This window comes from Zootoca vivipara, chromosome 14 (genome assembly GCF_965207765.1).
Source record: "Zootoca vivipara chromosome 14, rZooViv2.hap1.1, whole genome shotgun sequence".
Lineage (NCBI taxonomy): Eukaryota > Metazoa > Chordata > Lepidosauria > Squamata > Lacertidae > Zootoca > Zootoca vivipara.
The window spans coordinates 12,636,757-12,651,186 of NC_142597.1; the positions used below are offsets into that span (position 1 = coordinate 12,636,757).

At 45.4% G+C, this 14,430-nt stretch overlaps 1 protein-coding gene across 2 annotated transcripts in view; it reads left to right on the top strand.

Moving 5' to 3' along the window:
• ROBO4 (roundabout guidance receptor 4) overlaps nucleotides 1-14,430 on the top strand; it is an 84,360-nt gene that overhangs the window by 20,571 nt on the left and 49,359 nt on the right. Inside the window, exons 8-14 of one of the 2 annotated variants that reach the window (XM_035139647.3) lie at nucleotides 790-1,009; nucleotides 2,037-2,158; nucleotides 4,060-4,231; nucleotides 6,183-6,377; nucleotides 7,963-8,005; nucleotides 8,466-8,605; nucleotides 10,657-10,992. In XM_035139647.3, the coding sequence (XP_034995538.3) occupies nucleotides 790-1,009; nucleotides 2,037-2,158; nucleotides 4,060-4,231; nucleotides 6,183-6,377; nucleotides 7,963-8,005; nucleotides 8,466-8,605; nucleotides 10,657-10,992 (1,228 nt within the window). Of the gene's footprint in view, nucleotides 1-789; nucleotides 1,010-2,036; nucleotides 2,159-4,059; nucleotides 4,232-6,182; nucleotides 6,378-7,962; nucleotides 8,006-8,465; nucleotides 8,606-10,653; nucleotides 10,993-14,430 lie in introns of both variants that reach the window. The other variant, XM_035139646.3, reaches the window with a different exon arrangement.

Sequence of the window (14,430 nt, forward strand, 5' to 3'; positions counted from 1 at the left end):
ACACAGCCAAAGGAAGCCTGTAAAATGCAGACATCTTTCTCCCACTTCCTGCAGTGGCAGAGGTAGGGATGAAGGGGAGAAAGTAGTTGCAAAATGCAGGTATTTATTGAACACTGCTGTTTAAATCTGTTCATGAATGTTGTTCAAAATCCAAATTTTGAGCTGAATTGAGCTGGCTGTTCAGAGTTGAATTGCAAAAGCTTGCAGAATTTTAATTTAATTTAATTTGGAATGAAGATTCTGTTTGGCTCTTGTCTATTCCCACTTTGTTCCATAGCTTTTGTGTTCCTCAGGGACCTCATCTATATCTCTAAGAGTTGCTTGACCCAAACAATGCTGTGGTTTCTGCAGATATCATAGTTCTCTCTGATTTAGGTTGGGGGAGAAATCTAGCCACGTTGCATTTTAAGGCAAGCCTGCTTGTTGTGAACCAACAAGTCAACTGAAAGGTAGCCATCCTTCAAAACCCACGCGCGCCTCCAAATTCTATGACATCATTCTCCAGCCAAAAATTGTGCATGAAAAGGCATGATATCGAAGAAGGTGACATTACATTGGAGGGAAATGCTTGCAAAAATGTGTATATTAGTCAAAACTGCATAACTAAATGCATTGTGTGCAGTTTTGTGTAGATGTTTTCAAAGGAAGAAATTGCAAGCCGAGGAAGTCAGGGAAAGTGAATTTAAGGTTGGAATAATGAGAAATGGAGAGAAGCTTAAACTGGCAAATTTTCTCCATTCCTACTCCGAACCAGAGGTTAACCCAGATTTCCCACCTATTGCCTTGAAGGTTGTCTCCTCTTCTCAGCGCATAGATGGCTATGTGGTGTTCTACCGCTCCCTGTTGCCTGTGACCACGCACTGGGCTGAATGGCACGTCCAAAGCAACCACCGTACCATCATCCCAGGGCTTGAGAGAGGTTATAAGTATGAGTTCAAGGTGCAACCATATTCAGGGAAGGTTTATGGCTTGGACAGCAACGTAAGGGATCTCTGGATCCCAGAAGAAGGTACGACCCTTCAGCACTTCCTCTTTTTGAACACTAAATATTCTGGAACATGGGTGGAGAACCAGTGGCCATCCATATGTTGTTGGATTCCAACTCCCATCAGTCCCAGTCACCACATCCTAATGGCTGGGGACAATGGAGGTTGTAGTCGAGCAGAGATGCATCTAGAGCAGGGATACACCTAATTGCAGTCCTTCAGGGCCTGTAGAGAGCTACAGGTTCCTCGTTCCTGCTCTAGAGGCAGTGATGTGGTGTGATCTGTATCCAGCACTTTACCTTCCTTAAGCAGTGGGGTGCATGTGGACATAAAGAAATGAGTTATATTGGGCATGGGGGATGTTTTTAGACTCCAACTGCCCCAGCCAACATGGCCAATGATCTGGGGTGATGGGAGTTAGAATCTAACATTTGGAGGGCCACAGTTCCCCCTGGCCATTGATCCATTCCCCCCCCCATTATTGTCTCACCTGGTTGGACACAGTTCTCTAAGGTGCCAGGCACAGGACTTTTCCTAGCTGTGACACCCGAGGCTCCATTAACTGAAGACTGAACCCACCCAGGACCTTCTGTCTACAAAGCATGTGGCTGAGCTTTGACCTAGCCCTTGGAGGCCAGTAGGCTTCTTCTGTGCTCTTGCACCTTTGCAAAACCCAGGCAGCACTGAGCACTAGCGGCAGGTTATGAGCCCTGCCTTGTCGCCATGAAATGAAATTAAGAGTACATCATTCAAAGGTGGACCTTTCCCCATCCTGCGCTCTCTAGTCTTCTGCTGATTGTGCCAGCCCAGGGCTAATTTTGCCACCTCCACCCCCCCCCCCCGAGAACTCTTTGGGATCCACCAGGCATGCAAAGGATTGGGATCCCTTCCCTCAGTCTTTAGCTGAGGGATCTCCCTAAACAGATCTTTAGCTGTTGAGTTGTATGGAGGAGGCAGGAGGTGGAAGAGTAGATAATAGCATGTAGTTGGAGGCCTGTTGCTCCTCCTTTTCCTAAAATGTATCTCAACAACCCTATACTTTCTTCCCAGTGCCTGGTGCTTCCCCTGAGAGCATCAGCATCACCACATTTCAAGATGTGAATGGCACTGTGATCATCCACTGGGAGGCCCCTCCACAAGACATGCACAATGGTATCATCAAAGGTTACCAGGTAAGGAGGCATGGAATTGGTGGCATTTGGGTACCACAATATCTGGTTGATGGTGATGGATAGAAGGAATCTGGAGGGAGGACGATTAAGTGGTATTCCACCAAGGTCTGGTGGAATAGAGCATTTCATGGGGGAGGATCAAACTAAAACTGTGGTTGCAACCTTTCAGCGTTATCCAGCTGTTCTACTTGGGGAAACTGGGGGAACTAGATATGTGCTTGAGTGGCATGCAGTTACATTTCTTTATGTTTCCTGTAATAATTACAGGCATGAGGAATCTCTGGCCCTCCAGATGTTGCTGAACTACAGCTCCCACCAGCCCCAGGAAGTATGGTCAATGGACGGGGATGGTGGAAGTTGAAGTTCAGCAGTATTTGAAGGGCCAGAGGCTACCCACACCTCACCTGGTTCTTACTTTGTCATTTCAAGGCTTGTTTCCTCTTTTGCCTGCTGTCATGCTCCTTGTATATTATACATGTATGGCAGGTGCATGTATGGCAGGGAATCTCAAGCCTGGGGGGGGGTCGTCAAATGTGGCCCTCCTGACATATCAACCTGGCCCTCAGAATTCTCAGCAGGCCACACCCCTCACTGGTACTGCTTTACCCCTCAAATGTCGTTACTTGGCTAGAATGTGTCCTTGAATTCTGATGTTGCTTCTTGCTTGTCTGGATGGAGGCAAGGGAGGGGCCTGCGTGTGTTTGTAGAAACTAGCCTACTTTATAGAGATAAAACTTTACATTCCTTGCCCTGCCCACTTTTTCCTACACTGGGATCTTCACTGGCTCCCAGTAAATTTCCAAGCACAATTCAAAGTGCTTGACTTCCAGTCCTTGCCTTCCCCCATTCTTAAACCCAGCCCTTCTTCCATGACCAAGTCCCTCGCCATACTTTCTAACTAAGGGACAGACACACAGTATGCTCTTTAGTTAGAAAGTATGGAGAAGGACTCAGTTGGAGAAACGCTTCCCTGCTTAGAAAACTGTGTCTGCACAGGCATGGCCGAGCTGCGAGGCTGTGCAACCAGCCTGCCCTTTTTACCCCTGTGAGTCATAAATCATTTCAGGGGAACTGGAATTTATCCTCTTTCTAATTTGGGGACTTAAAAACAAAAGGTGGGGTTGTGAGTTTCTGTATAATACACAGAACTGTTCAGAGCTAGATCTGTTTATGCTGAAACTCCCTAGATTCTCTAGCTGCCTGCCTCATCTCTTGTCTCAGTTCAAAGTGTTGGTGCTGACCTTTCAAGCCCTAAATGGCCTCGGCCCTGTATACCTGAAGGAGTGTTTCCACCCCCATTGTCCAGTCCAGACACTGAGGTCTAGGTCCAAGGGCCTTCTGGCAGTTCCCTCCCTGCGAGAAGTGAAGCTACAGGGAATCAGGCAGAGGGCCTTCTCAGCAGTGGCACCCTCCCTGTGGAACGCCCTCCCATCAGATGTCAAGGAGATAAATAACAATACAACTTTTAGAAGACATCTGAAGGCAGTCCTGTATTGGGAAGTTTTTAATGTTTGATGTTTTGGTATGTTTTTATATTTTGCTGGAAGCTGCCCAGAGTGGCTGGGGCAACCCAGACAGATGAGTGGGGTATAAATAATAAAACTAATTAATCACTCAATCAATCAATTCCTCTGGCTTCACACACTACTGGCATGTGCCCCACCACCCCAGAAATGCAGCCCACAGACTGAGAAAAACAAAACTTAGCCTTAGCCACCCCCTGTTATTTGGCGTCTTTCCCCAACATTGCATCTGTCTCTCACTGCTTTGCTAGATGTGTGACTCTGTGCAGGATATATTTGGTTCCTCTCATGTGTGCTTCTGTTCTGCGGAAATTGCCGTCTTGTGCCGCTCTGTGTGAGACAGGCTGACGTTTTTCTTCTCTCGCCTTGTGTTTGTAGGTCTGGTTCTTGGGCAATGAAACTTCCTCAGGCTCCAACAGAACAGTGGGTGGAGAAACACACAGCCTAGAAGTGACAGGCCTGGCTAATGGGCAAAAATTCTGTGTCCAGGTAGCAGCAGTCAATGGAGCTGGAATTGGAGTGCCCAGTAATCCTGTATGCAGTGCTGTAGGTCAGAGGTGCTATTTTGTAGTTGATCCCTTAGTACAGGGGTGGGGACACCTGTGGCAATGTAGATGCTGTTGGACTACAACTCCCATCATTCCTGACCATTTACTATGCTGGCTCCGGTAGATGGGACTTGTAGCAGGGCCAGGGATGGCCCCCAAAAGAGGATGGCTTTAAAAGAGGATTGTGCCAATTCATAGAATATCAGTCCAAAAATATGGTTCAAAAGCTTTACTTACGTTAGTAAAAAGAAAGCAGTTTTATACCGTGTTTCTCATTTTATAAGACATGTCTTATATTTATTTTTCCCTCAAAAAAACACACTATGGCTTATTTTCAAGGGATGTCTTATTTTTTCCTCCTCCTCCTGCCGCAGCCGGCATTGCTACTGCGCCTATCACTATGTCTTATTTTTGGGGTATGGCTTATATTCCTTGAATGCTTAAAAATCCTGCTATGGCTTATTTTATGGGTATGTCTTAAAATATGAGAAACAGGGTATGCGTTATAACACTGTGACACCAGATGGCGCAGTGGAAACCCGTCTTTTGTCAACATGATTTCCCTTTATGAAATTTACAATGTGTTTAGCTGAAACGCTTCTTTGATGCATCTAAATTGGGCCTTACAGAACTTAACTTCAAAACAACTTAGAACAAATAAAAGTTACATCCACTTAGTTGCATAATTTCATATACTGATCCTAGCATAAGGCATAATACCTTAGATTATAAATATCTTGCAATCTGAGCTAAAAACCAAAGCTCTGTCTCTTAACCATTGCAGCCTCCATTAGCCTCAGGCTGTTTTACTGGAGACAGAGATTCACACAACTACAATACCGCCTCTCCCCATATGAACCTACAGTACTCGGACCCTGAAATCATCCTCCGAGGCCTTTCTTTGTGTGCCTCCTACATGAGAGGTCTGGAAGGTGGCAACATGAGAATGGGCTTTACTGCAGTGGCTCCACGTTTGTGGAATGCTTGCCTGACACCTTCATTATACACCTTTAGGCTCCAGGTGAAAACATCCCACTTTAACCAGGCCTTTGGCCAACTGACATCTGATGCCCTTTTAAATGGACTGTGGAAGGAGGGATTATTGGCTTGTCTATGATGATGATGATCATGATCATGATCATGATGATGCTCTTTTTTCCTACTCATACTGAAATACTGCCCCTCAATGAGGCCGAATTTAGATTCACAAATGTTCAGGGGTATGCGTACCCCTGTGTAACACTCCCTCCCCAAAAGCACTGGTATTATATGTTTTTATATTGCAATTATTTGTTGTTAACCGCCCTGAGATCTACCAGGATAGGGCAGTATACAAACAACAACAACAACAACAACAACAACAACAACAACAACAACAAAGAAGAGAGCACCTCATCCAACTTGAATGCCTCCAGACTAACATATGCATAGACCTGTACTACAGTCCTTTTCATATGATTCTGAGCTAAACACATTGTGACTAAGCCAGCAGAGATACAGCCCCACTTAATGGTTGACCTGTTAGGCTCTTCCTCAGCTTCAATGGAAATTTCCAGCCATGCTTCACAGTACAATCCTGGCACATTATATATTAATTTCCCTTTTCAAAGTACATTAACCAATGATACTTAACAGGGTGGTAGCTTCCTCCTCCTTAGTCTCTGTGTTGTCTTTGTTGGGAGGAGGATGGGGAGCAAAACTGGGATGAGTTGGCTCTGCCTCTCATTGGCTCTGGCTCCACCTGCTGTTGGTCCTCTTCCCCTCCAGCTGCCATGGGCATCTGGCATCACTGCTGTGATCTCCAGCATGTGCCCCGCCACTCAGCTGTAGCCACGCCTCCCACTGAAGATATTGTCCCTGAGGCCAGGGCTCATCTACTGTGTGTACACACAGTCCAAACCTTCTTCATTCTTCTGTGGTTTAAGTTCACCATCACACCTCATTCCTTTCCAGAGCCGACAGTCGAGAAGATGGCCAAGACCCCGGACTTCCATTCCGCCAACTACATCCTGGAAGTGGTGCGCCAACCTGTCTTCATTGCCAGTGTGGGCTCGGCCCTCTGGGTCATGCTGATGGCTTTCACAGTTTACGTTTGCCAGCAGCAAGCCAGGCAGTATGGCCGGAGACATCCATATGCTCTAGGTGAAGGTAAGGGAGGCAGATAGAGTCTGGCCTTCGGCTTATGGAAAGGGCAGCGTTCTGACTCATTGCACTGGTGGGTAAATGGGCTCAGCGTAGGGTGTCAGTCGGTGCCTGTGGTGGGAAACCTTTTTCAGTCTGAGGTCCCCATTTCCTTCTGGGCAATCTTCTGAGGGCGACGTTTCAGTGACAGGCAGAGCCGGAGACGAAAGTGGGTGCAGCAATAATAATAATAATAATAATAATATTTATACCCTGCCCTTCCCAGTCAAGACCGGGCTCAGGGCGGCTAACAACAAGAATATCAAAGCAAGCATAAAAGAAACAATTCAATTAAAATGCAGATTAAATACAATGTTAAAATTCAATTTTAAAATTAGGGATCTACAAGTGCAACCTCATTTAAATATCTGTAGGATAAAGCCTTAGGGGAGGGTAACACCGGGGTCAAACTGAGTCAGTCCAAAGGCCAAGCGGAACAGCTCCGTCTTGCAGGCCCTACGAAAAGATGACAACTCCCGCTGGGCCCTAGTCTCCTGAGAGAGAGCGTTCCACCTGGTCGGGGCTAGTACTGAGAAGGCCCTGGTCCTGGTCGAGGCCAGTCTAACCACCTTGTGACTCGGGATCTCAAGTATGTTATTATTTGTGGACCTTAATGTCCTCTGCGGCGCATACCAGGAGAGGCAGTCCCTTTACCATTGTACAATAGACTGGTTTCTACATACAGTCAACACAACTCTCTCCTATCCTCCTACCTGAAGGAGCGTCTCCACCCCCATTGTTCTGCCCGGACACTGAGGTCCAGTACCGAGGGCCTTCTGGCGGTTCCCTCATTGTGAGAAGCCAAGTTGCAGGGAACCAGGCAGAGGGCCTTCTCGGTGGTGGCGCCCGCCCTGTGGAACGCCCTCCCATCAGATGTCAAAGAGAAAAACAGCTACCAGATTTTTAGAAGACATCTGAAGGCAGCCCTGTTTAGGCAGGCTTTTAATGTTTAATATATTATTTTATTGCATTTTTCTGTTGGAAGCCGCCCAGAGTGGCTGGGGAAACCCAGCCAGATGGGCGGGGTATAAATATATTATTATTATTATTATTATTATTATTATTATTATTATTATTATTATTATTATTATATCATCCGTCCTGGCAAGCAATAGGTGTTATCAAAGTCCAAGGAATGTATCCCAGCGGGTCAAAAACACTCAAGGAGGGGGCGGAGCAGGGATGTAGCCTGGGGAGAAGTGTTTTGGCCTGGGAAGATTTCCAAGAGTTATACAGAAATTGCTGGGGAGGTGTCGGGAACCCTGCTCTATTCTAAGCATGCATGTGTGGGGGGGGATTGTCACAGCATGTGCATTGCATGTGATTGTATGGGGGGGCATTGCTTCCTTGAACACCGCCCCCCCAGCAACTGAATACATTAAGCACACCAAGAGGTTGCTTGATCCCAGGTCAGGAGTTAAGTTGTGGTCTTACTATGCAGTGTGGCAGGGAGTGCTGCTGCCAGCTGCAGTGAGGAATCATAAAATGAATTGTCCGTGAAGACAGGTTTGCCTGCCTAATGCTCTTTTGCCATGCACCTCACTCTCTCCAGGTTTGTATAGAAACGCCAGTGATGACACCATCATCAAACACAGGTATGCTGCCGTTCCTCCTCTCTCTCTCAGGATGCATGCATATTTCTACCTGGGCAAGACAGCTCTAGCAAAATAGTTAAATGCCGTGGAATGTTTGGTGGCAATCGGGGGGCAAGTTATCACCCACCACCACTGTGACCCAGAATTAAATAGCAATTTCACTTCTTCATGTCCTGTCCTTGTCATGCAAAACCAGAACAAAATCACTACAGTTCTTTATACATGTCTAGTCTTCTTGTAAGGGGGTGGGGGCTGAGGTATATATTTCTGCAGCTCTCTAGTCCTGTGTGTGCAAATGAAGACACCTGCCTGGCTTGAATGCCCAAGCTACCAATAGAGTTGTGCCGTGTCCTTCTCTGATTTCACAGTCTTCTGTCTGTCTGTTTAGTCAGTGAGTCTGTCTGCCACTCCACCGAGATTTGCATCTATGAACGTGTGCCTGTTTCCCCTTTGCCTGTAGGGTAGACTGTAGTGATTCTCCCTGGCTTTCAAACACATGGAAGTCAACTTCAGGCTCCAAGAACTACAGCACCAGCAGCAGCTTGAGCAGTCAGCTCTTGTGGACCGAACCCAAAGATAACCAGGAATCCCACAAATCTAGTAAGTGCCGCTTGCGAAAGAGCAGGTGGTTTAGTTTTGCTTAGAGCAGGCTTCCTGAAACTTGGCCCTCCAGATGTTTTGAGACTACAATTCCCATCATCCCTGACCACTGGTCCTGCTAGCTAGGGATCATGGGAGTTGTAGGCCAAAAACATCTGGAGAGCCGAGTTTGAGGAAGCTTGGCTTAGAGCTTGCTGAATTTCTCTGAAATTTACAATCTGATCCGTTTTCTGAGAAAATTGTTAGAGAATTTCACACATTGGCCACCCTGGAGAACATTTGGCAAGATAGCCTGAGAATATTGTTGCTTGCGAGTAGGGTGGAGAATTTTGGGTGGAACTGTGCATCTGGTTTTAATATTGTTTATTACGATATGGTTGTTGCTCAAATATAGGGGAGCATTTATCCTTGCTCATTTCAGCATGTTGCCTTTTGCACTTTTAAGTGGACGATTCACCAAGACTTGGGTTTATGAACGGTTGCATTTGTGTAGAGTTGGAGCAATAGGACCTGTTGACCCTGTTCTTCTGTACTGCAATCTGTATAGTGAGTATAGAGAGAGCGGATGATTCTCCTTTTATTAAGCACTCTCCCAGGAAGATCGGAAGATCTGGCTTCCATCTGCTTAAGGGATGCTCACTCGTATGCTACTGGGAAGGTTGTAAAAAAACCCAACTGACTTCAATACAGATCAGGAGAAATCGTCTGTTGGCTTGAGGGATGGAGGGAACGTATAATAGTATCCCATCTGTTTCCAATTGTTTTAACAAGTTGCATGTTTTATTTCTGTACTTAATTTTATTGATCTGCAGCCATAATAAGGAATTATATTATTGTTGAAAGATGCAGAGGGGTTGGACCCTGGTCCTTGCAAACCTCCACTCTTAGCTCATTGCCACCTTCATCCGCTGACAGTATTATTTCATTCTTCCAGTGAGCTGCTTTTCATGCAATGTGGGCTTAGTGCAGACATGTGAATGTGAGGGTTCCTGGAGTTGGTTCCTCCCCTGATCCTCTTCCTGCTGCACTACTGCTGCGCTTAACCATGGTTTGGCTTAGCATGTTGTCTGAACTAAGGATCTCACTCCAGACAAACCATGGATTGTAAACCCAGGAACAAGGCATGGTTACAGCCTATGGTTTTTCTGGAGTGCAACAAACCATGATCCCTGATTTGGATGGCACACGAGCCAAACCATGGCTTAGTTCAGCAGCCATATTGGAAGCATCAGGGCTGGAGAAGGAGCCCAAGGTAGCTGCAATCTTGTCTCCGGGAACCTGCCCATCCATGCATTCTAGAGTTATTTGGATTTTGCACGTCTCTGAATTTTGAGGTATCAAAATGCATATACCGTTATCGGCCCGATTATAAGCCTCACTCCCCCCCCCCAAATTCCGACCGCGAAAAGTTAAAGTGGGGCTTAAATTCGCAACCTTACAAAAATGGGCTTTTACAGTATCGCCGCTGAAACAGACATACGGTTAAACGGAACAAAATATGTTTTATTGCCGATTTGCGAGCTTGAGACTGTTCATTTGTCATTTACGGGTGTGAGCGCCTGCAGAATTGTAGCGATTGAATAGCAATTTGCAGTTTTAGCGTTTGTACAGTAACTTTTGTGGGCTTGCAAGGCATAAATGGGCTCGGAGTTACAATTCTACCAACCGCAGTGCTTTCATCCTGTAACCCAATTTCAAGGGAGCGGCTTATATTCCACCCCCCCCCTTGAATTTTAAAGGTGTGGCTTATTTGCAGGTGCGGCTTATATTCAAGACAATACAGTAAAATGTGTACTGTAAGGATAAAATATACTCTTGGAAATGCATACTATGAGAGAAATTTAAAAATGCATTTAAGGACATTTACGTATACATATTTAAATAGGATCTTTTTGTAGATTCCTTTTTTTAAAAAAACACGGATTATTGCAGTAACAGGGCAAAATGGAGTTGTGAATCAACACATGCAAAATGGCTATGAACTAAGTAGGTCGCTCCATCCCTGACTGACCCCTCCTTTTTGCATTTTCCTTCCCCCCTCCCCACAGCAGCATCCTTCGACAGGCAGAGCCAAGGTTCCCACATCCAAACTGTTCCTATGGTGCCTGATAGTAGGAGCAGCAGCCTATATGGGGCACTCTATGTAGATCTTCCCGTGAAGGACCTGAAAACTTTCTACAATGCCCCACCACCTCGCCTTTCCAGCCCCAGCCTGCATGCCGTGGAACTGGTGCAAAATGGTGACCAGATGTTTATGCCCCACTACAGTCTGAACCCCTGGCTTGCCAGTACTAGCGGAGCAGCACATCAAGGGCCACGGAAGGCAAAGGGCTCCCTATCTCCAAATCTTATACCTCAGGGATCCTGGAATAAAAATAGCAAGAAAGGTAAGACATCATCATCATCATCATCATCATCATCATCATCATCATCATCTCTCTCTCTCTCTCTCTCTCTCTCCCTCCCTCCCTCCTATGACACCATAATATATAAAGAGTTGTGAAAGTAAGATTGCCAGCTTTTTCTCTGGCAGAACTCATGTGCCTTGAACAGCTACATCTCCATTAGTAGTTTGGCAGATGATGTTTCTTCCCCTTCTTCTTCTTCTTCTTCTTCTTCTTCTTCTTCTTCTTCTTCTTCTTCCTCTTCCTCTTCCTCTTCCTCTTCCTCTTCCTCTTCCTCTTCCTCTTCCTCTTATTTATATACCACCCTGTACCCAGAGATCTCAGGGCAATTCACAGAAAAGATCACAACATATATAATCAGAATAAAACCAACAATGAAATAACCCCCCTCCCACCCTCGAAAAGAGCCACATTTTAAAAGGGTATAGGATGTCAAACAGATCAACCTGGTTAAAAAGGAACGTTTTTGCATGGCGCCTAAAGGGTGTTTAATGAAGGTGCCAGGCGAACTTCCCTGGAGAGAGCATTCCACAGACAGGGAGCCACTGCAGAGAAGGCCCATTCTCGTGTTGCCACCCTCCAGACCTCTCGAGGAGGAGGCACACAAAGGAGGGCCTTCGCTGCACCTGACTGCTAGGACAGCTTTGCCTGATTGATTGTGTCGTGCAGCTGTTAAAAGTTGCAAGAGCCCTGTCTCTTTCTGGGTGAAAAAGAAGCAGTAGGTTACTTAACTGGACCCCTGGTTCTTGAGGAAGTCCTAGACCACATAGGAAGCTGCCTTATACTGAGTCTGACCATTGAGCCATCGTCTTCGCTGTTGTCTACACCAGAGACAGCTAACCTATGAGTCTGTACAATTTGTTGGATGGCAGCTCCCATCCTCCTAAACCAGGCATAGGCAACCTTGGCCCTCCAAATGTTTTGGGACTACAATTCCCACAATCCCTGACCACTGGTCCTGTTAGCTAGGGATCGTGGGAGTTGTAGTCCCAAAACATCTGGAGGGCCGAGGTTGCCTATGCCTGTCCTAAACCATTGGCTGGGCTGGCTGGCATTAATGAAAGTTGGATTCCAGTGACTTCTGGAGAATGGCAGGTTAGACACTGATTGGCAGCAGCTCTCAAGGATTTCAGACAGGTATCTCTCCCAGAGCTGTTTGGAGATGTGAGGGGTTGAACCTTCTACATTCTACATTCAACATTCTACATTCAAGGGTAATGGTCTCCTACGGAGCCGTAGCGGAAAACTACAAGTTCTCTCGGCAGTTTATTTTACTGCAAAGCTGTTCCGCTAATGTTAATTTCAGGTTTACTGCCTGAAACGAATTTCCCTGTGGAGGGGGTGTCTGGTGGAGGCTATAAGATTATTTAGGTAGAAGAGGCAGGGATGACATAGAGAAAGGCATCACATCCACGGCAGCGGGAAACCCGAAAGGTACAGAGATGTAAAGAGGGCTGAATCTGAGACAGTGGCTTTAAATAACCACCAACAGTAGGTCTCTAGCTATCAATATTTTCGCTCCAGAGGGGGAGCTCTATGGCAGCAAATGTGAAAATGAGTTGTGGCACCTTAAAGATCATTAGTCTTTATTAGGAGCAGAATTTTGATGGAACTTGAGCCGACTGCACTGTGCACAAAGTGTTACTGGGTCTGTGGAGTGTTAACATTGTCTCTCCTTGCATCTCATCCCGTTTTGGACACCCTGCTCTTTACATCCTAGATGTAGATAGATGGATATCTGGAAGCTGATGATCACAGCCAGGGCCGTCTTAAGCATATCGGGCGCCCTGGGGCTGTGGTGCGGCTATCCCTCCGGCGCCCCCCCCGCCCCGTTTCCCAGCGCGGCTGACTGTCGGGCACTGCACGCAGCACGACGCCCCCCTGGCGCCCTGCGCCCCCCAGCCTTGCCGTAGGGCCGGCCCTGATCACAGCATGCATCTCTTTTTTATTTTTTTATTTTTTTATAATAGTTTTTATTCAGTTTTTCCAAATTAACAAATAAAACAAACAAAACAACATTTTTGACACAATTCATCTTAGATTCACCCATCTCAATTTGCTCTGCCAAGCTTTGACTTCCCTCCTTCCCTTCCCGCGGTTTTCTTATTTACTCCTGTCTCGCAGTTTACTATTGTCCTCACTTCAGTCAATTCGTAGGATTTATTTCAATCCTGCGAGTGTTTTTAAACTTCTACAGTTCTTCTCCATATAATCCACAAATTTACTCCAGTCTTTTCAGAACTTTGTCTCTCCCTGGTTTTGGATCCTGCATGTCAGTTTTGCTGATTCAGCATAGTCTATCAGTTTCATCTGCCACTCATCAATCGTTGGTATTTCCTGATTTTTCCATTTTTGGGCCAACAAAGTCCTGGCCGCGGTTGTCGCATACATAAACAGTATTTGGTCTTCTTTCACAATCTCCCCTCCCATAATTCCTAACAAAAATGCCTCTGGTTTTTTGGGAAAGGTGTATTTAAAAATCTTTTTCAATTCATTATATATCATTTCCCCAAATCTTTTAACTCTGTCACATGTCCACCACATATGATAAAATTCACCATCTTTTTCTTTACATTTCCAGCAAGTTTTACTACTCATTCTATACATCTTAGCCAATTTTACTGGTGTTAAATACCATCTATACATAATCTTCAAAACATTCTCTTTCAAGGCGGTACATGCTGTAAAATTGATTCCACAATTTCAACCACGCATCATATTCAATATTATGCCCAAAATCTTTTGCCCATTTAATCATAGCATCTTTTGTCAGTTCATCTTTTGTATACCATTCTAACAACAGATCGTACATTTTCGACAATAGTTTAGCTCTGCCTTCCAACAATTCTATTTGAAATTTGGACCTTTTGTCCTCAAAACCTATTTTTTTATCATCCTTAAGTACATCATTTACTTGGTGATATTGTATCCATCCCGTCAACACCTCTTTAATCTCTTCATAAGGTTTCAACCTCCAACCCTTCTCTGTTTTGATCAGAATCTCTTCATATGTGGCCCTCCTCCCTTCCATATTCACTTTTTTAACCGTCAATACCTCTACTGGTGAGATCCACCATGGAGTTTTAGTTTCCAGCAGCATCTTATTTCTTTCCCACACTTCATATAAAGACCTTCTTATCACATGGTTTGTAAATCCTTTGTGGGCTCTCTTTTTATCATACCAGAGGTATGCATGCCACCCAAATCTGTTATTAAATCCTTCTAACAAGTCAGTATTACTCAGTGTTATCCATTATTTTAACCAACACAGACAAGACGCCTCATAATATAATCTCAAATCTGGCATAGAGAAGCCACCTCTCTCTCTTTTGTCCACCATAATTTTATATTTTATTCTTGGTTTCTTCCCTTGCCAGACGAATCTCATCAGGGTTTTTTGCCATTTTTTAAGTTGTCCTG